At 38.9% G+C, this 23,877-nt stretch overlaps 1 protein-coding gene across 4 annotated transcripts in view; it reads left to right on the top strand.

Annotated features, from left to right (window-relative positions):
- RBMS3 (RNA binding motif single stranded interacting protein 3) overlaps window positions 1-23,877 on the top strand; it is a 1,499,266-nt gene that overhangs the window by 1,375,402 nt on the left and 99,987 nt on the right. For all 4 annotated transcript variants that reach the window (XM_059077389.2, XM_059077380.2, XM_059077384.2 and 1 more), the window contains 3 exons: window positions 1,565-1,611; window positions 14,992-15,088; window positions 17,327-17,377. In XM_059077389.2, the coding sequence (XP_058933372.2) occupies window positions 1,565-1,611; window positions 14,992-15,088; window positions 17,327-17,377 (195 nt within the window). The remainder of the gene's footprint in view (window positions 1-1,564; window positions 1,612-14,991; window positions 15,089-17,326; window positions 17,378-23,877) is intronic.

The following is a 23,877-nucleotide window of genomic DNA, read 5'->3' as shown; positions in this document are numbered from 1 at the left end:
GTGCTCCCTGTATGCCAGTTTCAGTTATAGATGGCTCTACAGTTTTGTTCCTCATACCAATCTTATAATAATTTTTAAATTACTGTTTAGGGAAAACAATGCATGTAAGCTTGAATGTACCAGGCCTTACTGGACTTCAGACCCTAGCTTAGAAAGTCTGAGAATTTTCATTTCAGTTATGTGTTAAAACTGAGGAATTAAATGAGCTTATCAGGAAAACCACCTTCAATCACACTGGAAAAAAAACTCAAACATGAAAGCTCTTTTTTATTTTCTCCAAAGTTTTCATGGTTTTTCTTATCCTCTACAAAAAAGTCAATTTATTTTTTTCTTACTAAAGCTAATTTATTTTTTCTTATTATTTTGAAATAATTATGTATTCACAGGAAATTGCAAAAGACATGTACAGGGAGGTCCTACTTGCCCTGCACCCCGTCTCTCCCAGTGGTTACATCTTATATAATAATAGTGCATTATCGAGCCAGGAGATTGACATTGGACTAATTTATTTTTAAGTTTCAAAAAAGAAAAAAAAATCTGACCTAAAGACAACCTAGTCAGCTTTGTTTCATTCTGTTTCTGTTGCTGCTCACAAGCAATAACCAGGCTGATCGTTCTGGAAGACAAAGGGTGGTAGACCCATGCGGCCACAGAGAAATGATCTTCGGGGCTCATTCAAAATCCTAGTCAATGTCATGGCTGGTCTGGGTTGGAATCTGGTTCTGCCTCCACACATGTGACCTTAACCAAGTCACTTGATCCCTCCAAGTTTCCGTGTCTGCATCTATCAAATGGAGGAAATATTTCTCCTGCCTACTTCATAAGGTCCTTGTGAGGATGAAATACGATGATGTGTATGAAAGGAGGTAGGATGTCAGTCAGCGATCATCAAGTTGATATTCTTTTCTGCAACAGCTGCCAGTTACAGAAATGTAGTTTTTCAGTGGTGGTTTTATTCTTAGAAAAAAAACTAAACCACCTCCTTATTAGCCACAAGGCCTAGAATTTCCATCACATGTAAATGACCTTCCCTTTCTACACTCTTAGTGGGACAGGTACCAGCAAGTATTGGACAGCACTCTGTGATTCATTGCCTAGACACCCCTGAGGCATGCAATATTTTAAAATAAATGTTTCTTAACATTTTCTTCTAAAAGGTCGAATGCGTTTTAAGTAGCTTTTATTTTTACTCTGACCCCAGCATCTATCCTTTCCTTTTTTTCATGCCATGAGATATACAATAGGTATTCCTGAAAATAGTGAGAAATTATAAGGATACCAGATTAGACAGTGCATGGTTTATGAATTAGAAATGCAAATCATCCAAACTGCATTGTTCTTTGGTTTGTCTGGATATATAATATAAACTCCCTAACTCACTGGTGGATTCTGGTGTTCAGGTAGTAAAAATGCTAGTCTTGGTAATAAGGGAGGAGAAATATATAGGATAAAGTAAACTTAAATCATAGAAAGTAAAGATAAAAGCATTGTGTGTACTGAATGCTTTGGACACCACCATAAAAATGTTAAGATCCATTTTCTCCCCTCTTCCCCCCATATACAGGCTGGCATGGCTCTGACCTATGACCCCACAGCTGCCATACAGAATGGGTAAGTAGACTACATTTTCTCTATTTTAATTGCTACGGTATCTTTGAACTCTGAAATCAGTACTGAAGAAAAATATTCAAATCTTTCTTTTTGTTTTAAACCTTTCTCATCATTGTATTTTTTTCTTCCTGTGAGTGACTTATTTCATGGCACCCCCCCATGTCACCCATTCTCACAATGCTTCTGCCCACATTCTGTCTCTCCCTTTCTCATCTGAGAAAGAGTAAGGAGTAGGATTTGAAGGGGGGTGTATGCAGATAGACTGGTCTGGGAGAAGTGTCCGTGTATCTCTACGGTAAGAGTGTTGCTCCTACTAATAACTCTAGAGTTTAGATTTCAGTAATTTTAGCATGTGCCCAGGTTCATTTTGACATTAATAATGCTTCCACTCTTGCCTTCTGGCTATCAGGGGAAGGGTAACGGACAGAGTCAAGTTAGTAGCTTGGTGATTGCATTTTCATTCTTCATCAAAATAAGCACCTGGAAACTTGCAGCCTCTTACTTAGAACAAGTCACATAAGCCTAAAATTCTCCTCTGAAAAATCAGACTTAAGCTAGACGATCTGGCCTCTCTAAAATTCTGTCATTCTGAATACTCTTTGGTTGAAACTTTCTTCTTACTTTGCAATTTCTTTTCTTTACTTTGGCCATCCTGCAATGGACCAACAAACCAAAGAATAAGTATTATTTTTATTTTCACAACCTTTTATCTTAGATTTCTCCATGGCTTTCAGTTTTCTGTCTTTCAGTCTCATTAAAGAATCAATCAGAATGAAGGTCTCATTTAAGATCAACTTAGAGGATAGAAGGAATTAAACTCCATTTTTCTATTTAGTCAGCTGCATCTAATGAACACCTGTGAGATGTAGAAAATGTTTAGCTCCCTCTTACTTTTATAGTTATTCATTCAGGGGGTAATTTATTTACTCATTCAGTAAACACCAAGCACAGTACTATGCTCTATAGGTTTAAAAAAACAATATATGAGACAAGGGCTTTGCCCTCAAGAAACTCATGGTCTATCCTTCCATGAAAGAGTCAGCACGGTTGGTAGTCTAGGGTAAGAGTCTAGTCCTTTGTCCTTTGTTGATTAAAACTTCTCTAGGAGTGAAACTTAAGAATATCCTTTCATTTATCCAAAAAGCCTTCTCTTATTTCCCACAAGGCACTTTAAACTTGGTGGTCAGAAGAACAAAAGACAAGATGTAAAAACATGAAATAAAGTCCTCTAGAATCGTACTGTATAGTTAGGAAAATAAAATAGTTAACTCAAAAGGCATAGAATAAGGCATTATATGCTCAGCAACAGTGACAGAAAACAGGTATTATAATGTAAGAGAATGACATTTGTTGAACACATACTATGTACCAAGTATTTTCCATTTATAATTTAATGGCACATGGTTTCAGAGTCTAATACATGTAATTATAATTAGAAATTTATTCACACACTAGAAAGTAGAAATAATAATTGAATGAATACCTATAAGTTTATTAACTAGATTCAACAACAAGTGTTCATGTTTCCATACATGTATATGGGTGTATGAATATATGAATCATCTACCTATCTGTACTATATATCTATCTGTTTATTATAAAGATCTTCTTGACCAAGGCTCTAGGTCAAGGATTGGAGATGCCCCAATGACCTAGGTCTGGACTGGAGAGAGTGAATGCTTTGCTTTAGTCAGTCATCTTTCCAGTGCACAATTTAAAATCTGAATTTGTTTTCCCAAAGACCTAACTTTCCAAGTTTTCATCCTGATCCATTACAAACCTACAGAGAAAAAAATTGAGATTTCAGCCTGCAATCTGAGCAGCCCAAAGTGAACTTTGGGTGGTGCCGTATTAGAGGCAGTGAAGACTGCCTAGTACACAGGGAGTATGTCTCCCTTCCCAGGTCACCGTTGACACGGTATAGAGGTTGACCGCAAGTACATACGTCTGCCTTCTGTGATATCCTTGTCTGAACCTTATAGTAACAGTATAACATTCTATCCTTTGAACTATTTCAACAGTTGCAAAAGTGGTTCATCCTCTCCACTGTCCACTTAGACATTTACGACAATGAATATTTCCCTCAGGAAACAAATTGTAGTTAAGATGCTGAGAATACCGTCTTCTTTATTTTATCTCCTGTCATCTGATAAAGAACTTTGTGTCATCCAGCAGTCCCTGTCTTCAATACTGTCTTGTCTACTGAATATTCCTTTCAGCCTGTAAAATACTCGAGTCTCTCCCACCTATAAAGAAGGTAGAAGCAAAACAGTCCTTTTCTGCCCATGAGATCACTTCTAGTGACCACACTCTTTTAGCTTTCTTTTCACTGGTAAACAACCCCAGTTTTTCTATACACACTGTCTTCCCATATTGTCTCTAATTAAGCCCATTAAAGTGTGAATTCTGGTCTCAGACTTGACTGGAATTTTCCCTGTTGGTGTCTCCAGTGATCTCCAAATTTGCCAGTTGTAACTGATGCATTCTTAGACCTTATACTGTTTGAGATCTTGCATCATTTGACTTTCTGTTGTTGTTGTTATTGTTACCATTTACAGCTTCATGAAAATTTCTTATTTCTTAGATTTCACCACTCCATCCTTTGCTGATCCTCCTTGTTCTCCCCTTGCACTGTTCACTCGGTGTCTGTGGATTCCTCCTCTTCTGCCCACTTTTATTAATCTTTCTCAGGGTTATTAATCTTTCTCAGGGTTTAGTCTTTTCTCACTCTGTGTTCTCTCCAGTTGATCTCATCCACTCCTCATGCTTTTAGGAACTGACGACTCCCAAGTCCATACTTCGAGTTCATAACTAGATGCAAAAAAAAAAAAATCAACTGTGTGTCTTAACTGCATTAGGTGCTACTCCTGGATATCTTTGTCCCAAAGTGAGGTCATTATCTTCAATCAATCTTTCATCATACAAACCAAATCAAATGAAAAACAAGATCAAATTACTTGTTCCTTTTTTAAAAATACACTCTAAAGCCACTTAAGCCATAAATTCCAGTTCTCTGGGTATTCTTTCCTAAAACATTCTTTATAATAAAATTGGTCCTTAAAACGTACTCCATCTGTCTTTGAACTGTATCTTCAACCCAGCTCTGCCTCCCTGCCACTGGTTGAGTTTATTCAATCACCATTCCCTACTTGTACTAAGCTTTTACTTGCTTCTAATGTAACTGACCTCCAAACCATTTTCACATTGCTTTTTGAATAACTTTTTAAAGCAAAAAGCAATCAGTAATCATCTACCTGCCTGCTTTAATGTATTATGTGGACTTTACTAACTGCAGAACAGAACTCAAACTTCCAAGAATGGCACAAAAAGGACTCTGTGATTTGGTTCCTGCAACTGAACTGGACCTTCTTTGATTCTCAGAGCATCCCAAGCTACTTTAACCCATGTGTCTTGTTGCTCATGGAATTCTCTCTGCCTGGAGAGAATGGTGATATTCTTCCTTCTTTCCTTCCTTCCTTCCTTCCTTCCTAATTCTTTCCTTCCTCCCTTCTTTCCTCCCTCCTTCCCTCCATCCCTTCCTTCCTTCCTTCCTTCCTTCTTTCTTTCTTTCACTGCTCTCATTTAAAGAACACCATTAGGGACTTCCCTGGTGGTGCAGTGGTTAAGAGTCGAGCCCTGGTCTGGGAAGATCCCACATGCTGTGGAGCAACTAAGCCCGCGTGCCACAACTACTGAGCCTGTGCTCTAGAGCCCATGAGCCACAACTGCTGAGCCTGCATGCCACAACTACTGAAGCCCGTGCACCTAGAGCCCATGCTCTGCAACAAGGGAAGCCACCGCAATGAGAAGCCCGCGCACCACAACAAAGAGTAGCCCCCACTCGATGCAACTAGAGAAAGCCCACACGCAGCAATGAAGACCCAATGCAGCCAAATAAAATAATAAATAAATAAGATAAAGAACACCATTAAATCATACCAGGCAGAGCTAATTACACAATTAATCGTAAGAGACACAGTTTAAGCAGTGGTTAGGAGTTCAGACTCCAAAACCAGCCTGCCCAGGTGCACGTCCAAATTCTGTCATTTTCCAGACATGGGCAAGTTGTTTGTGTTTTCGTTTCCTCCTCTGTGGAGATGATAGTAACAGTACCTTTTCATAAGACTTTGTAAGGATCAAAGGACCCCTGCATGGCACAATGTGATCTTCATTGTCAATATTGACACTATTGTTACACTGCATTTCATGTGACCATGATACACTGATAGTCTTTTTTTTTTTTTTTTTTGTGCTAGGCAGGCCTCTCACTGTTGTGGCCTCTCCCATTGCGGAGCACAGGCTCCGGACGCGCAGGCTTAGCGGCCATGGCTCACAGGCCCAGCCGCTCCGCGGCATGTGGGATCTTCCCGGACCGGGGCACGAACCCGTGTCCCTTGCATTGGCAGGCGGATTCTCAACCACTGCGCCACCAGGGAAGCCCCACTGATAGTCTTTTTATCATGTAGCTGTTGACATCATATTTATTTCCTTGATAGACTATTAACTCTGAAGTCAGGTTCCATGTCTTACTCATCTTTACAGACTGTTTAACTTAGTACTATGAATGCCAAATCAGAAACAGAAAATGTGACTGATGACATCTGCTTGGCTCCAGCAAGGTGGCATTAGGGAAACCATTCCCCTTCCTGGCATCAAGCCACTCTGTCCCCATGTAACACCCAAATCTGATCCGCTTTATTATTTTATTTATTGGAGTATAATTGCTTTACAATATTGTTTTAGTTTACACAGTACAGCAAATTGAATCAGCTATACATATATCCCCTCTTTTTTGGATTTCCTTCTCATTTGGGTCACCGCAGAGCATTGAGTAGAGTTCCCTGTGCTATACAGCAGGTTCTCGTTAGTTATCTATTTTATACATAGTATCAATAGTGTGCCTATGTCAATCCCCATCTCCCTATTCATCCCACCTTGGTATCCATACGTTTGTTCTCAATGTCTGTATCTCTATTTCTGCTTTGATCCTACTTAAATGCAACCTGCAATTTCACCCAAAGAGCCAAACTGCACATGAGTTTCTCATGTCCTGGGTTAAGAATGGAATTTCGGAAGGCTTAGACTATCCATTGTGTTGTTGGTGCCAAGAAGGTAGAAACTTTATTTCATGAAATGGAAGAGATTGGAAGATTGTAGCTCACTAACCTTATTCACTTGATATTTCTTCATGTAGATGGTTTTTAAAATGTTTTGTTCATCTTTGGTTTTATTGCTTTTTATGGTAACATTTAAATAATGGGGAGTAGAAGAATAGTCATTTCTATGGATGTTAAGATGCCAAAATAACGACAAATGTTTCCTCAACACACTGTTCCTTGAGTTATTGTCAGCATGTACCTCTTTGAAGTGGGGAAGCTGATTTAGAAAATTCACTTAGCATATGAAGGAATGGAATATGAATGTCCAGAGTCAAGTATTTACTCCTAATTACATTGCTGTATTCGATCCAGTAGACAAACCTAACTCAGAGAGCGGTAACCTAACAGAGTGATAAATATTTATTGCTGTAGAGAAGAAACTGGTCCCAGTTTATGCAGAACAAATGTATCCAAAGATACAGTTGCAGCTGACTCCAATCCAGTTAATATTGTTAAAGGTCGCTTAATGAATGCTGACTCAGATCAACAAATTTTATCATTTATCATTTTATCATTACTTATCTATTGTACCATTTAAAATCATTCTGGTGATGCAAATTTGAAAGAAAATATTTCCCATCCTGTCAGGAACAATGGGAACGCATGCAAATTCTAGATACAATGCAAGTAGTATTGTGACAGAAGCACAAAGTGCTATGAGATATATGTATATATTAACTTTTATATGTATAAAATATTTCTGAAAGACTACACAAGACATGGTGACAGTGGTTCTCTGGGGAGAGCCAACAGAGTACTGAGAAGTAGGGGTGAGAGGGAGACTTGTTTTTCACTGTTTATATTTTTCTATTCTTTTCACAAAGAAAAATAAAGAAAATTAATGTCATAGGACTACAGAGAAAAGGCAGTTACATTCTAATGAGGGATTCTGGAGGCTTCTTGATGGAACAGTGACATGAGTTTGTCCTCTTGGAGATGTGCCATGTCACCGCTAAAGATCATATTTTATCTTTTTGAATCATAGTTTTGTCTGGATATATATCCAGAAGTGGGACTGCTGGATCATATGGCAACCCTATGTAGTTTGGAGTGAGCATCTGCAAACTATTATATATAGAAGGGATAAACAACAAGGTCCTACTGTATAGCATAGGGAACTATATTCAATATCCTGCAATAAACTATAATGGAAAAGAATATATAAAAGAATGTGTGTGTGTGTGTGTATATATATATATATATATATATATATATATATGAATCACTTTGCTGTACAGAAGATATTAACACAACATTGTAAATCAACTATACTTCAATTAAAAAAAAAAAGAACATATGTTATGATCCTGTGGCATACCTTAACTGCACTCAGCCATAGGGGTTTCTGAGTATCAAATCCAAATATGTGTCTAGGGGATAGCTGGTAGCTCAATTGTGTCAACAGTTAAATGTTCTGAATTCCATAACCTCAACCTGAATACAGCAACATAAAACTGAAATAAGTACTCCCAAATTAAGCTTGATATTTCTCTAATGAAGAACAAACACTTGTAAACATGGACCATGGTGTATCTGAGTTGTTTGCATGTAGGCAGTGAAAAATGTCAGTTGTGTCATCTGCTTGAATCTATCCAAATTATCACTTTAAAAATGTTAATTCAATGTCACTTTTATCTAAGCCTTTGAAGGTTACAGTGAAGAAATTTCTGGGTCACAATGAAAAAGTAAAACGCTTGGTACTTTTTACTATAGGCTAACTTAGGAAAATAAAAATGTCCATTCTTCTTTCAGAGCTATCTGGCATAACTCTATAATGTGTTATTACTATTGCCCTATTGCTTTTTTAACAGTCCAGTACGAAATTCCATCACTTTCAACTATGAGCATGGGAGGTGGGAAATAATTCCTCCCCCATAGTCAAAATCACATCTTTCCTGTGATCTTTTCACTAAGGGCTGCTGTGTAAAAGCCTTTTGGATTGTTTTATTTGAAGAAAATGGATTCTTGGGAGAGATGTGAAAAAAAATGTTTTCTGTAGCCTTGGTTTGTCAGCTGTTTTATATGGGCATTTGATATTAAGTGATACGGAAACCTTATCTTATTACACTAGGAAAGGAATCTAGTGTGAAGGATACGTTGGCATTACAATAAAAATGACCAATAACTTATTAATCTTGTGCTATAGTGTTGCCCTGAGGATAGTATTTGTGGTTCTGACTCCAACAAAATTGCCTATGGACATGAAAGACAAGGCACGGCTGTTTATTTCAGTGGGCACATAGGACTGTGTATGGTTTTCTTCATTAAAAAACATCCTACCCTGGGGTTATTGATATATACATGTTATTTTTATTGTCAGTGAAATAAGATTTCACCATATTATTACTGACTGCCAAATCCCCTGAAGATGACTTTTCTGCAGGCAAAATAATGTCCTATTAGTGACCTAGACTTCCATGTTCTGGACTTCTGGAGCCCACTTGCTTTACATGCCAGAAAACCAAATAACCCTTTGTGTTCCTTAAATATATTACTATTTTCAGAGCCTGGCTTAGAGTTCTACAGATAGATCATGCTTAATTAACCCGTTTAGCCCCTTTGGCATTTGGAATTTTATTCATGGGAAACCTCTCCAGAGATAACTAGTTCGCATTCCTGCAAAAGTTTCTCAACCTTGACACTAGTGACATTTTGGACCAGATCATTTTTCGGGTGGGAGCTGTACTGTACTTAGCAGCATCTCAGACCTCTACCAAACAGATGCCAGTAGGAGCCCCCTGACCCAGTTGTGACAACCAAAAATACCTCCAGATCCTGCCAAATGTCCCCTGGGGAGCAAAATCCCTTTTAGTTTAGAACAAGGTAGAAAAAGGAATACTTGTCATATACTTGTGGATGCACTATGTACATTTTGGCAAAGAAATATCTTAGGGGAGTAAACTCTTCCCAGAAAAATGGTTAGCTAAAAATTCATTCCCAGTTTTCTATAATAGCATTTGCAAGGCATAATGCATAAATAACCAGATACAAAAACATAAAATCACATGTTTAAAATGACCTTAGCTTTGTTATTATGGCCAAAAAGTGCTGTCAATTTCATCTTTCCTGTTACCCCCAAACAGGACACCTATTCTTGAAGTATTTATTTGGATGTTCTTTCTTTCTTTCTTTTTCTTTTTAAATGTGATGTCCATGTGAGAGTGTTTTTAAACCATGAAGGATACATGGCAGGGATTGAGAAAAAGTGAAGAGATTGGGAAATTCATTCTGCACTTCTCTCTTTGGAGTCTGGCTAGGTTCATTTTCTTTAGATGTGGTGCCTTTAAGCCTCAGATTCAATAATAGCCTCTCCTGTCATGGTTTAAGCAGAGGTTTCCTGTGAATTCATCCGGTTTATGTTTGGATTTGGGGAGAGCCTCTTTCTGAACACCAGAATTAGGGGATCAAGACAGTGTGCTGAGTCTGATCTTCTCAGTACATTTTCTGTTCTAAATGACTCTCTGATTTGAGGGGCAGTCCTGGAACTTGCTGGGAAGTATGAAATATTCTTGTTTGATGGATAGGATTAGAGCAGACAGAACAAACATGCCTGAAAATTCCCCCCAAGGATGCCCTTTGTTAGTATCCGTTTACTTGGCTGTTTTCTTTATGTTTCTGCTGTTTTTCCCATAAAATTTCCTGTAAACTTTGCCAGTCCATCCTATCCTTACTGCTTTCAGTTTTAATATGACAATTGGTACATTTCGCAAAATAAACCGGCCACTCTAAAATGTGACGCATTATTCGCTGTGTTGGTACAAGAGGCTGAAACTGGGTTTCTAAGCAACTTGCATCGTGAATGAAAAGGGCCGTTTGTGGAGTGATCATGAGTACCTGCTATGTTATTATGAGCCCCAAATAAGTCTTTCTGTTCACTGACTCATAAATAAAATCTGTCAAAGATAAGACCTAAAGCGTTTTTTTTTTTTTTTTTAATGCAAACCATGATTTTTGTAGAAAAGGTCTGTTTTCCCTGGTTGTCAGTACCTTTGCATGCTTGGAAAACAGGCATTAGTTTAAGCTTCCACTGAGCATTTACAGATATGTGATGCCAGCCAATTTTCTCTGGGTTCTCACCTCTCAGCTTCCTATTTGAACAGAAGCCATCTTCTGTGCCCCCACCAATTTGACACTGGCGGCCTCTACTGTAATCACTACTTATCTCTCTAAACTGCTCTGCATTCATTTATTCATTCATTCAACCTACAGGTATTAAGCAAGACATACCTTGGAGGTATTGTGGGTCCAGTTCCAGACCACTGCAATAAAGCAGATATCTCAATAAAATGAGTCACACAATTTTTTAAAAATTTCCCAGTGCATTTAGAAGTTATGTTTGGACTAGACTGTAGTCTATTAAGTGTGCAAAGCATTATGTCTAAAAAAACAATGTACATACATCAGTTAAAAATATTTCATTGATATAAAATGCTAAGCACCATCTGACAATGCAGGGTTGCCACAAACCTTCAATTTGTAAAAGTTGCAGTATCTGTGAAGTGTAATACAGCAAAGCACAATAAAATGGGGTATGCCTGTATTTACTATGTCCCAGGCTCTGTTCTAGGCAACAAAGTCAAGGTGTCCTCAACTCCCTTGAAGGCTGACATTCTAGAGGGAGAAATAATCAATAAATACATTCCATTAGTCAACTTGACTGCTGTAACAAAATGCCATTGATTGTGTGGCTTTAAAAAACAGAAATATATTTTCTCACAGTCTGGAGGCTGGAAGTCCAAGATCAGGATCTGGCTGATTTAATTTGGGATTTAGTTCCTGGCTTTTATAAGGCTGCTTTCTCATTATGTCCTCACATGGCCTTTCCTCCATATGAGCAGGTGGATAGAGAGAGAGCAAGCACTCTAATGCCTCTTCTTATAAGGACACTAACCCTATGAGGTTAGGGCCCCACCCTCATGAGCTCATTTAACCTTAGTTTCTTCCTTAGAGGCTCCATCTCCACATACAGCCACTTTGGAAATTAGGACTTCAATGTATGAATTTTAAAGGGACACAAACATTCAGTCCATAGCATATATAAAGACATTTTTAAACATTACTAGTTCAGATAGTGATAAGAACAATGAAAAAAAATAGAGGAAAGGAATAGAGAACAATTGGGGCAGAGATGGTGGTTGCTACTTTAGCTAGAGACCTCTGAAAAGATGGGAAAGTTGAGTGAGACCAATAATGAGAAAGAGATAGTTCTAGGGTGATTTGGGGAAATAACAATTCCAGGTAGAGAGAATTGTAAGTGTAGTGGCCCAAGATGAGAGTGAGAATGACAGGTTCATGTGACAGAAGAAGGTCAGTGTGGTTGGATCCTAGTTGGCTCTGGGGAGAGAGGTGGGCAATAGCCTGATTGTGCTCGTCAATATGAGGAATTCAAATTTTGTTCTCATTGCAACAGAAAGCCATTGACCAGCTTTAGGCTGGTTAATGTATAGATAAGGTTCAATTTAAATGCTTAAATAGAAAAACTCAAAGGAATGTCCTACCCATCTTTGGTATACATAGTGAATGTTCAGTACATTTTTTGTTTGTTTGGGTTTTTTTTTTGTATTTTTTTTTTTGCGGTATGCGGGCCTCTCACTGCTGCAGCCTCTCCTGCTGTGGAGCACAGGCTCCGGACGCACAGGCTCAGTGACCATGGCTCACGGGCCCAGCCGCTCCGTTGCATGTGGGATCCTCCCAGACTGGGGCACGAACCTGTGTCCCCTGCATCGGCAGGCGGACTCCCAACCACTGCACCACCAGGGAAGCCCCCAGTACATTTTTTTAAGTGGAAGGTTGGATGTTTTCTTACATAGTAATTGACTTTAAAATCAGATTTATTAACTGTAATTTATACTGAGTATATATTCACTCTTAAGAGTGTACAATTCTATGAGGTCTGACAAGCACACAGTTGTGGAACTACCAAGCAATGAAGATATAGAACAGTTACATCACTTTCCAAAATTCCCTCAGGTGTCTGTGCACTCAGACTCTTCCCCCAATCCCAGCCTTTGGCATCCATTATTTATTTTTGGTCTTTAAAGTTTTGCATTTTCCATAGTATTATATAAATGGATATAAAATATAGACTTTTGAGTTCGACTTCTTTCATTTAGCATAATTTACTTACGATTCACCATGTTTGGGCTTCCCTGGTGGCGCAGTGGTTGAGAATCCGCCTGCTGATGCAGGGGACATGGGTTCGTGCCCCGGTCTGGGAAGATCCCATATGCCGCGGAGCGGCTGGGCCCGTGAGCCATGGCCGCTGAGCCTGCGCGTCCGGAGCCTGCGCTCTGCAAGGGGAGAGGCCACAACAGTGAGAGGCCCGCGTACCACAAAAAAAAAAAAAAAAAAAAAAGATTCACCTGTTAAATATATCAGCAGTGCTTTCCTTTTAATTGTTTAGTGGCATCCCAGCGTATGGATGGACCACAGTTTATTAATTCAGTTGAAGGATATTTGGCTTGTTTCCAGTTTTTGGCAAGTATTAAATAAAGCTGCTATAAATATTTGCATTAAGGTTTTTTTGTGAACTCAAGTTTTCATTTATCTTCAGTTACTATGTATCAGTGGGATAGTTGGGTTATATGCTATGTATATGTTTAACTTTATAAGAAACTGCCAAACTGTTTTCTAAAAGGACTGTATCATCCTATATCTCCACCAACAATGAAAGAGTTCCACTTTCTCTGAATCCTTGACAGCTCTGATTGTCTTTTTTTTAAATTTGGCCATTTTAATGAGTATATAGTCAAAATTCTTTTTTTCTAAAATTTTAGAGGTATTGTAGGTATAGGTATGGATAGTAAGGAGGATGCAATGTGTAATGGTGTAATTTTTTCAGCTACATCTTTTTTAACCAAAAGACTATGACCTTATAATCCTTGTTGAGAGCTAGATCAATTTAAGACTCTAGTTCCCCAATCCTTGCTTGAAGACTTGTATAGGATCTAAGCTTAAAGAATTTACTCTTTGAAACCTGGCAACCTTGAAATCCAGCCCCCCTACACTCAGTGGGGTTCTCATGGACTGCTTCTTTAGAAAGGTGACCCATGAGATCCTCTGTTCAAAATATCAGTGACCCCTGAGTGATGATGAAGCTTTTGTCTCCAAAACTCCAACCTCAGTCATACTATTTTAAAAAAAGAAAGAAAGAAAGAAAGAAAGAAACTAAAAGTAGTAATTGACTTTTGCTAAGAGTATGGCAAAGTGAAGTAATGATTCCATGATCCCTGAGAGGCATTTTCCCAATCTATCCTGATATCAGTGAAATACTCCATCACAGCCCACCTGGTTTTGTCTGCACAATGTATGGCTGGTCACTCTAGCCTTTCCCTTACCAGTGAGACATAAAGAAAAAAACATGATTTAAAATTCTGCTGAGGAATTTGAGCATTAGGTAACTTGTGGACTCCAGGGTATAGTCTGAGCAGAGATGGCCTGTAAGTGTTTTTGATACCCTTTAATAGATCTCTATTAAAGCTGTCCTTTAATAGATCTCCAGAAGGATCATCCCTCCTCTGATTTGTGAAGCTCTGATCTTGCCCAGTATTATTCTATAATTGTTCAATGAAGGACCCTGGAGGACTAGAAAACTCAGTGCTTTTTACAGTGTGTACAGAGGTATATCACATAAGTCCAGAATCTCCATCAGTGCCCTGACTGAATCCAGAAAAGATTCCTTTCCTCACCTAGACCTAAATTGTCCACAAATTGTCCTTCTCTTTTCATGGAGAAAGAAAGTACTTAGCTTAGTTTCTGCCTGAGGGCATGGGTTCATGCCTAGCATAAATTATCCAGAACTCTCTATAAGCTGATCCTCTTTCTTGAATGAAGGGATAGATGCAATTTCTGTCTGTGTAACACCAGCCACCTTTATAAAGCTTGGTGCTATGGTTTTGCCTTTCTTTCAAGGAGCTTTAGAAACAATGCCCATGGCTTTTCTCTGCTATTGGTTAAACATACTATTACACTCACCTGGCTAAGAAATGTTTGTGCAGCCAATTTTATAAGAGGACTCAAAATTGTCATTTTATTCAGAACAACTTATTTCTTGTGGAATCAAAGACCATCAGTCTCCTGCATGATCCTGTTAACAGTTGATGGGCAACCTGAGGGTGGAACTCTGTCTTCTCCAGACGTGTGTGGTAGCGTTTCGTTAGCAGCCAGGCGTGCATCAGCTTCATGAATCTATGAATCTTCTTTTTGTTTTTTCTGTTTGCAGATTTTATTCTTCACCGTACAGTATTGCAACCAACCGCATGATTCCACAGACACCCATCACGCCATTCATTGCTGCTTCCCCTGTCTCCACATACCAGGTATGTCCGGTTTACCTGCACCTCCCGGGAAACCTTTCTTGCCAGGAACAGACTAGATCAAGACAAAAGGAACACAGTAGGATTTTTGTCTTAAGTTGTCTTCCCTTTAGTCATATCTTAATGTCATAATACTCAAACTATCCATTGAGCCTACACTTTCAAGGGCTTGTTTGCATCTGTTTCACCGAATGATAAAAATCTACCAAGCTTTCCATTCTTCCTGCTGAGTTTTCATGTTTTTGCTACTTTCCAGCCAACATTAGTGCAGCTTTCTTACCACTGAGAGGTTATTTTGTGTGTTGTCTGTTATTTTGGTTGTTGTTCCCTAGGGTATCTTTTCTGAGAACACATTTCTGGCAACTCCCTGCACGCCCTCCAGGATATTGTATCATTGTCATCTCATTTTGTCACAATCGTTCTGTGTATCCATGGAAAGCTACATGGATAGATGCAAAATCATTTGCTCCAAGAAATAGGGAAGATTATCAAAGGGGTAAATAAAAGTAATTCCTACTTCCTCCTCTTACTTCATTCTCAGTTCCAAAGAGGCCAAAAGAGACCTCGGGGGTTCCACATGTTGAAACACAAGAAAATCTGAGACTCAGTGTGTGTCCTAAACCAGATGTTGTAGCCAGTTAGTAATGCTAAGTCCACAGGTGGATTGAAATAGCCATCCTTCGCCCTCAAACAGTGTTCCTTATCTTATTCCTTTGAGTCATCAAAGATATGATATTTCTCCCTGCTTCTCTTTACCTCATGTAGTTCTTCAGACAATTCTTCTAATTCAAATTAGACAAAAATGTCTATGAATGCTACCTAGAATGTTGAATGTCACTGTTTAAAGCTTTGGAGAGAGAAAGAAAGCAAGAGTGCGAGTGTGTGCCTGCGTGTGTTTCCCTATATTGTGCAGATGGTGGGTGGGGGGGGGGTTTACAACAGGGAAAACTGTAATGTTGCTGATTGCTACGAATTCAGTGAAGTTTCACATTATTCATCGACTACATATGTCATATCAGGAGGTCCCAGCTGTCAGAGCATCATGCTTGAGACTATGCACTTTTTTCCTTAACTGATTCCCCCCAAAGCAGATCATTCTCATTCTGTGTCTGCACTTAGATTCTTGATACCTGTCGGGTGAGTGGAATAGACGTTTGTGTGAATTGCATTAGAGGGTCTCAGAATGGCTGATTTCTTAATTGCCTTTCCTTGGGACCCATGAGGCTAAGTGCAGATGCTGTTCAGTTTTTGTTCTTCCTACAGGCCTGCCTGGTTGTAATGTGTGTTTTTTGGTTTTTTACCCATTTTTTTTTCTAATCTTGGCCTCTGTTTCAGCCAAGACCACCCATTGAGCTCCACTGTAGAGCACTTTTGGTGACATGAATAAAATCTCCACAGAACAGTCATTTCTTTGGGGAAGGCTCATAAGTGGAATTTAACTCTGGCTCTCTTTTCTCAAAAAAGGAATTAGAGCAATTTCCTATGTTGTTGATTCTTGCTTTTCACCACTTCTCTTTTTTTTTTTTTTTTTTTTTTTTTTTAAATCTAAAGTTCATTGGCAATTTCATTGATGTGAGTATATTGAAAACAAAATCTTCAGGGCTCTCTGTCACAGTCAGCTCTTAGAAGCTGACTTTCTCATTTGGCTGATGGGGAACATTCAGAACACTTGGCTGGCTCATATACTCATTTTTATTTGCCATACCAATTACCTACCATGAGCGAGAAAAATCACAGACTTGCTTAACTTGGGTTTAACCCAAAACATTCCCCCAAATTTCTGGTTGATCTCTCTAACTCTTCTCCAACTTTTACCACTTGGATTTATTTCCAAGATGGGATCACTTGAGAATATGAAGTTAGAACCAATGACAGAAAAAGAGGAAATCTTAGCAGTCATGCTAACTAATGCCTCCTTCCTTATTCTCCCGGATCTTCCTGGAAGTTGACCTACAAACAGGAGATTCCTGAAGCCCCCATATGTGCTCCATGGCCCAGCCTGGCCCATGTGGGCACTACAGCCAGCTCCAGGGAAGTAGGAATTTGCTTTACATTGTACCATGTTTCAGGGGCCAAATGAATCAGGTCCAAGAATTTCCTTTGTACCCTTAGTTTTGAGCACTGATTCGCTGTAAGTCAGGTGGACTCCACTTTCTTATGACCTAGTGTGACTCCACTGAACGCAAGAACCGAGTTCTCTCTGTGATTGCTTTCTTCTAATAAATGCTGTTTGATGCATAGGTCCAGAGTACTTCATGGATGCCTCATCCGCCATACGTTATGCAACCAACAGTAAGTGTTCTCAGTCACCTGAGGCTCGATGTTTCTATTATCCGAGTGCAAGCTTTTGTAATGCATAGAAGCTTTGGGGTAAAGCTTTTGTTCTATTCCATGCCTCTTTCTGGCAGCCCTATTTTCCAGATACAAAGCTGTTCCTGAAATTCTATAAAAGTGATACAGTAGATAGAGTGATAGTGATGGAGAGAAACAGAGTTGAGAGAGGGAGGAAGAGAACAAACTTGACTGGAGGAAATAGCGATCAAACTCTCATGTTGCTGTCTACCATTTGCTATGAAAGGGGAATGTCTACTTCATGCAGAATTGTGAACTCTGGATAGTTAAATCCATTATAGGAGGAAAGCCTTTCTGTTGTCCTTCTCCTCCTGTTATGCTTTGTTTTCTTCGGATGCAGTGGGTGTGCTTTGGGAATGATTTTGTGTATCATGGCTAAGTGTTGACTCAAAGCAACATATTTGAAATAGAAAGGTATTTGTCTACTAATAGATGCGGATAGATAATAGATAGCAAGGTTGGTAGATGACTTTTATGTTAACTAACTAGAGCCATTCTCTTCTTCTTTTAGTGGAAAATTTCTTCCCCAAATATTCAAACTCTATTTTCTACTAGCTAGCTTTCCCATTTTGTGGTACAATATTACGTTAGTCCCAAGGGAAATAATATTACCTATTCCATTAGAATCCAGGCTGAAGGCTATTGATTCCATGTATCTTTGTCGAGGTCTTCCATGTTTTTGAGCTCTATAGAAGTACTAGCCAGGGAGATTTCAAGAGCAATATACTCATGGGAGTGTGAGATAGGGGAAAGATCCCCAACGGAAAGTTGTGTGACAAGGTCTCTGGTGTACTCTCCTGGGTATGTTCAAATCTGTAACTTTGTTTCCTTTGCTGTCACTATACTTAACATGGCTTTGGGGAGGATCAAAACAGAGAGAATATGTGAAAACAGTGTTTGAAGTATGACATACTATACCTTATTATCATTAATCCTTATTACTGAACGTATTAGTTGTTCAAAGAAGAAGCAACGCCACATTTTAACCCTTTTCAAAGCTAAATATAAATAAGGTAGCACATATTAAAAACCAGGGAGTTAATACACAGACGTCTATTTCCTGGACTCAAAGGATCACAGCACCTGGCTTTCATATTTGAGCTTTGTCCGTTTTCTTAAAAAATAAGGAGCACTCCATGTTGCTCCTAGTGTTTTGATAGTTTGCTTTTTATTTAAAGAATAAAGTATACGTAGCTTACTAGAGTAGAACTTTAGACCCTATTCTGCAGATCCCCATATTTACTCTTATTCACACACCTTGGGGGCTTCCTGAGTTCATCTGATCTGTGTTGTGTAAATCAGACCAACACGCAACGATTCCAGGCTGTTCTTTTCCATCAGAGTTGTGAGGTAGAATTCAATAGATGGAAACAACTACCTTCTAAAAAAGTATTGTGTGTGTTCAAAGAGCATTGAGGCTAGCTTAGTCCTCACACTGAGGTCAAGCATCATCTCATCGTGGCCTAAAGGAATGCACATCTGGCAAAATCTGAATGTTTTTCCAGATACCAAAGTTTGTAAGATTCCACAGTATTTCTGGAGCTGTAAGGAGATGGGAAGATATTTGTATGTGTTTTTTTCCTACTGTCACTTAGGGCCTTAGCTAAGTATTTTATTAGCTCCTCCTCCTCCCCAGACCAGCTTCACCCATTTTTTGGATGTATTATTTCTTGTATATCTTCCCCTAGCAATAGTTGTGTGTGCGTGTGTGTGTGTGTGTGTGTGTGTGTTCATTTGTCCCCCACCAGGATCTTTCTTGCGATGGCTTCTGCTCCCTAATATCTTTTCACTTCCCCTGACTAGATTCTGCATGATGTTTGAGCTTAGGTCACCCCCTTTAAGATGTAATGCTTGTGGCTGGGACAGATTCCTGGGGAAAGGAGTGGCTGGGGCACCCACCACCTTGTTATCTTTAACATGGAAAAATTGGCTAAACTGCATCATGGAAACACAATCTGTAGCATCAGTCATTTCCCTCTAACAGTTTTGTTGGTTGTCTTTATTGTATAACGAACCTTTACCCAACTGGTCTTAGTTTCATCATCAAAGTGGGGTTGGTTAAATTAATCACTCTGTGCTACTAAAACATAAAAATAATTAGGCAATCCAGGGTGCAGAAATAAAATACCTGGATCTGAAGGGAAGGAATGAATGACTTGGTGATTAATAGCATGGACTCTTTTTTTTTTTTTTTTTTTTGGCTGCATTGGGTCTTCATTGCTGCACCTGGGCTTTCTCTAGTTGCAGTGAGTGGGGGCTACTCTTTGTTGCAGTGTGTGAGCTTCTCATTGCAGTGGCTTCTTTTGTTCCTGAGCACGGGCTTCAGTGATTATAGCACGTGGGCTCAGTAGTTGTGATGCATGGGCTTAGTTGCTCTGCAGCATGTGGGATCTTCCCAGACTAGGGATCAAACCCGTGTCCCCTGCATTGGCAGGTGGATTCTTAACCACTGCACCACCAGGGAAGTCCCAATAGTACGGATTCTTGGTTAGGTTCTTTGAGAGAGGAAACCCTTTCTGTTATAGGACTTTGGTCAATTAAACTTTCTGAGCCACAGTTTTCTCATCTGTAATATGGATATAATAATGACTAAATTATTATGGTTTGGTTCATGAAATGAAGCAAGGCTTTAAAGCTCTTCAAATAATGCCAGACAAATAGCAAACACTCAATAAATTACTGTTATCATTATTCAGTTATATGAGTAGATGACTGCACATTGTGCTTTAGATTAGCCCAATTATATAAAATGAGTGTTGGTATAGGAAGAAGTTGAGGAAAAGCAATAATCACCCATTTCTACCACATTCATACTGCTTATTTAGCATACTTTCCTAATGAGTTTGGTGGAGATAGCCTCTATGGCTATAAATAAGATAAATTGCTTAGATTGGTGTTTATCTCATTTACTTCCTAAATTTTTCAACACCTATAATAAAAATAATGAAAATAAAAAATAAAGGCCCATTGGGTACCTCCTGTATGTCAGTAACTGGAACCTACTTTACAAATAGATTCAAGGTGTCCATAGCTACACATCTTACAACTTTTCTCCTTTCTCACGTTTTTTCTTCCACTACTTTGAGAAAATCGCACAAATAAGCTCTCTGTGTATAGGGTGCAAAGGCATGCTTCCCCCATCACTGTGAATCACACAGCCTACTACACTGCAGCAAGAGCCCTTCAGGTTCTTTTTAGGCTCTACTCGAGGGCTCCAAGGTCTCAACCAGGCTTGTATCTGAAGAGAAAACAGTGCTTCATTCAAATCTTAAAGTAGAGCACAGTGCCTCTAATCTTTCCCTACTAAGGAGGGGTAATGATCTATAAGAGAGACATGAATTGATGGAAAGAAGGGAGGGGAGTAGTAAAAGGATGAGAGGAAAACAGAAAGCATAAGCGTAAAGCTGAAGTTGGTTGTTTAGGTTTGCTTCTTTCCAGATTGAAATTTCTGAGTTGTGTGCAATGCACTTTTTTGTAAACTTAAAAGAAAACTCTAAGAGGCTTTTCACTTTTAAGGAAGAGGGGATAAAATTCTCCCTGCCTTGGTCATATCTTTCATACTGGTGTTTCTGCAAGGAAACCGTTCTCTGTCAGTTGTCTGACTCTGGGACTTTATCAGGTCAAACCCACTGAGGACAGCAAGAGCGTTTCTATTTGCACTTTGTTTTTTTTCAGTGAAAGAGAGCACTGTGAGACTAAATCAGGAATTCACTCTTTGCTGATGTTGCCAATGCATTTGGGTACATGTTGCTGTTTCCCAGTGCAGAGTTCTGTCCTAAACTCTGAAATCTCACCATGACACTCTCAGGATTTTTTTTTTTAACATCTTTATTGGAGTATAATTGCTTTACAGTGGTGTTTTAGTTTCTGCTTTATAACAAAGTGAATCAGCTATATGCATACATATATCCCCATATCCCGTCCCTCTTGCTTCTCCCTCTCACCCTCCCTATCCCACCCTTCTAGGTGGTTACAAAGCACCAAGCTGATCTCCCATGCTATGTGGCTGCTTCCCACTAGCTATCTGAGAATGGAATTGAGGACACGGGGAGGGGGAAGAGTAAGGTGGGACTGACAGGATTTTAATAGAGGACGGATTGCACTAAATATCTACTCTGTGTGGCAGCTTGTCACACTGGAATCTCATATGAATGCACAATTCAAATCCCCGTGTTATGATATGTCAGGTATTTTGTTACATCTATACTGACAGGGAGAAAAGATGATAGTTCCCAAGAAGAAGTAGAATTCAATTCTCTTAAATTTTATTTAGGCTCATGTGAATCATAAATCTTCTGTTCTTCATGTGGTTAGCATTAATTATTCTCAAGGAGAAAGGTCAACTTTCATTTTTACTTAATTACAAATAACTTACTAACTACAGGATTCTAAGAAATTCAAGATGCTCTTATGGAGTCGTTGGATGATTTGTTGCTATGCATGGCTAAATTACGACTTATGTTGAATAAACTTTACATTTATAGCTATACAGTCAATATAAACTTTCCCTCTACAACAAAAGAAAAAGTTCAGAAAAGCCCCAGAATATTTGATTTAGTCATTCTTTACCTGCAGGTAGGTAAGACCTAAGGCTTAACTTTAGGGGACATGTCCTCCAAATTTGCAGGCATGTTTTTCCTAAAACACATCACCAAATTTGGAAAGAACATTTAAGTCATTAGAATTCTGTTCAGAAAGCAAAGTTTTCAGATACTATCATTTTATTCCAACCGCTGAACTGAGCAAAAATTCTTTGTAAATATCATTGTCAAAGTACCAAACAAAGTGTTTGCTATGTAAGGGGTTTACCTGGTGGATATAGATCTACAGGCCAAATCTTTTTTAAGTAACTAGCAAACACAAAACAGTAACTCTAGCCCATTTATACTATTTCTACCAGAAGAGAATTTTAAAAAATATGTGAGAGTAAATTTAGAAGGAACCACTTCATTTGGGTGTCACCTCCCTATAAATATACTCCTGGGGTAAAGTAAATACAAAGAAGACCACTTCCATAGAAAGTCTCTTCAATACCTTAACATTTAAGTTCTACTCTCTTAGCAAATTTCAATTATCCAACATGGTGTTATCAACTGTAGTCACCGTGATTTACATTAGCTTCTCAAATCTTATTTATCTTATAGCTGAAAATTTGTACTCCCCACCACACCCCCAGCCCTTAGCAACCACTTTCTTCTCTGTTTCTATGAGTCTATTTTTGTCTTTCCCTAGATTCCACATGTAAGTGATATCATGTAATATTTGTCTTTCTCTGTCTGTATTATTTCACTTTGCATAATGCTCTCAAGGTTATCCATGTTGTCACAAATGGTAGGATTCCTTCTTTTTGCAGCTGAATAATATTCCAGTATACACAAACACACACACACCACACACATACACATATATATGTCACACTTTCTTGTTCCATTCATCCATTGAAGGAGACTTAAATTGTTCCATATCTTGGCTATTGTGAATAATTTTGCAATGAACATGAGAGTGAAGGTATCTTTTTCTCCTTGAAATGGTCACTTGATTAAGTCTTTTCCTGGGCCCTTAGTTATACCAGACATTGGCCCTTCATTTCAAGAAACTGAGAGCATTGAGTTCAATGAAAAAAAAAAAATCAACAAATAATAAACAGATATTCTTGAGCATTAAATATGCACAGAATATTCTTCTAGGTATTGTTGGAAATGAGAGAGAGTGAGAAAGAAACAATCTGTCCTCAAGGCACACAATCTCTCTGTGGAGATAATTATTATATTTGTAGAATGATTCAATTAAAAATCTACAGCAAAAAAGGTGTGAAATGCTTAGCATTTATATAACACTGAAAATGACAAAGTATCGGGGCTTCCCTGGTGGTGCAGTGGTTGAGAGTCCACCTGCCGATGCAGGGGACACGGGTTCATGCCCCGGTCCAGGAAGATCCCACATGCCGCGGAGCGGCTGGGCCTGTGAGCCATGGCCGCTGAGCCTGCGCGTCCGGAGCCTGTGCTCTGCAACAGGAGGGGCCACAACAGTGAGAGGCCCGCGTACCAGAAAAAAAAAAAAAAAAGACAAAGTATCTATGAACAGCTAAGGACATGGAAGAACCGAGATGAAAACATGAACTTAAAGGATGGATGGGGTTGATGGGGATAAAGAAAAAGAAGGAGGGCATTTTCAGTGAAAATAACACACCAAAAGTACTGAGGGGATCCTCAGATTATTTCAGGGGGTAGCAAGGCAGGTAGCCTGCATTAAGTGAATTGTTTGTGTTAGGGAAAGATTTGGTTGGAAAGGTAAATTGTGGTCTATTGAAATACAACTTTTATTCATCAAATCTGGCACACTTTCCTATACATTTTTAATTAGCTTGGTGGTCCCAATGCTGTTGTCTAGAATTTAGGCTTACTTTGGAAAATAGAAAGGCTAAATTATGTCACTGATGT

The sequence above is a fragment of the Kogia breviceps genome, chromosome 10 (assembly GCF_026419965.1).
Source record: "Kogia breviceps isolate mKogBre1 chromosome 10, mKogBre1 haplotype 1, whole genome shotgun sequence".
Taxonomy (NCBI): Eukaryota; Metazoa; Chordata; class Mammalia; order Artiodactyla; family Physeteridae; genus Kogia; species Kogia breviceps.
The sequence above is the reverse complement of the archived record's forward strand: the minus strand, read 5'-3'. Positions and strand labels throughout refer to the sequence as shown.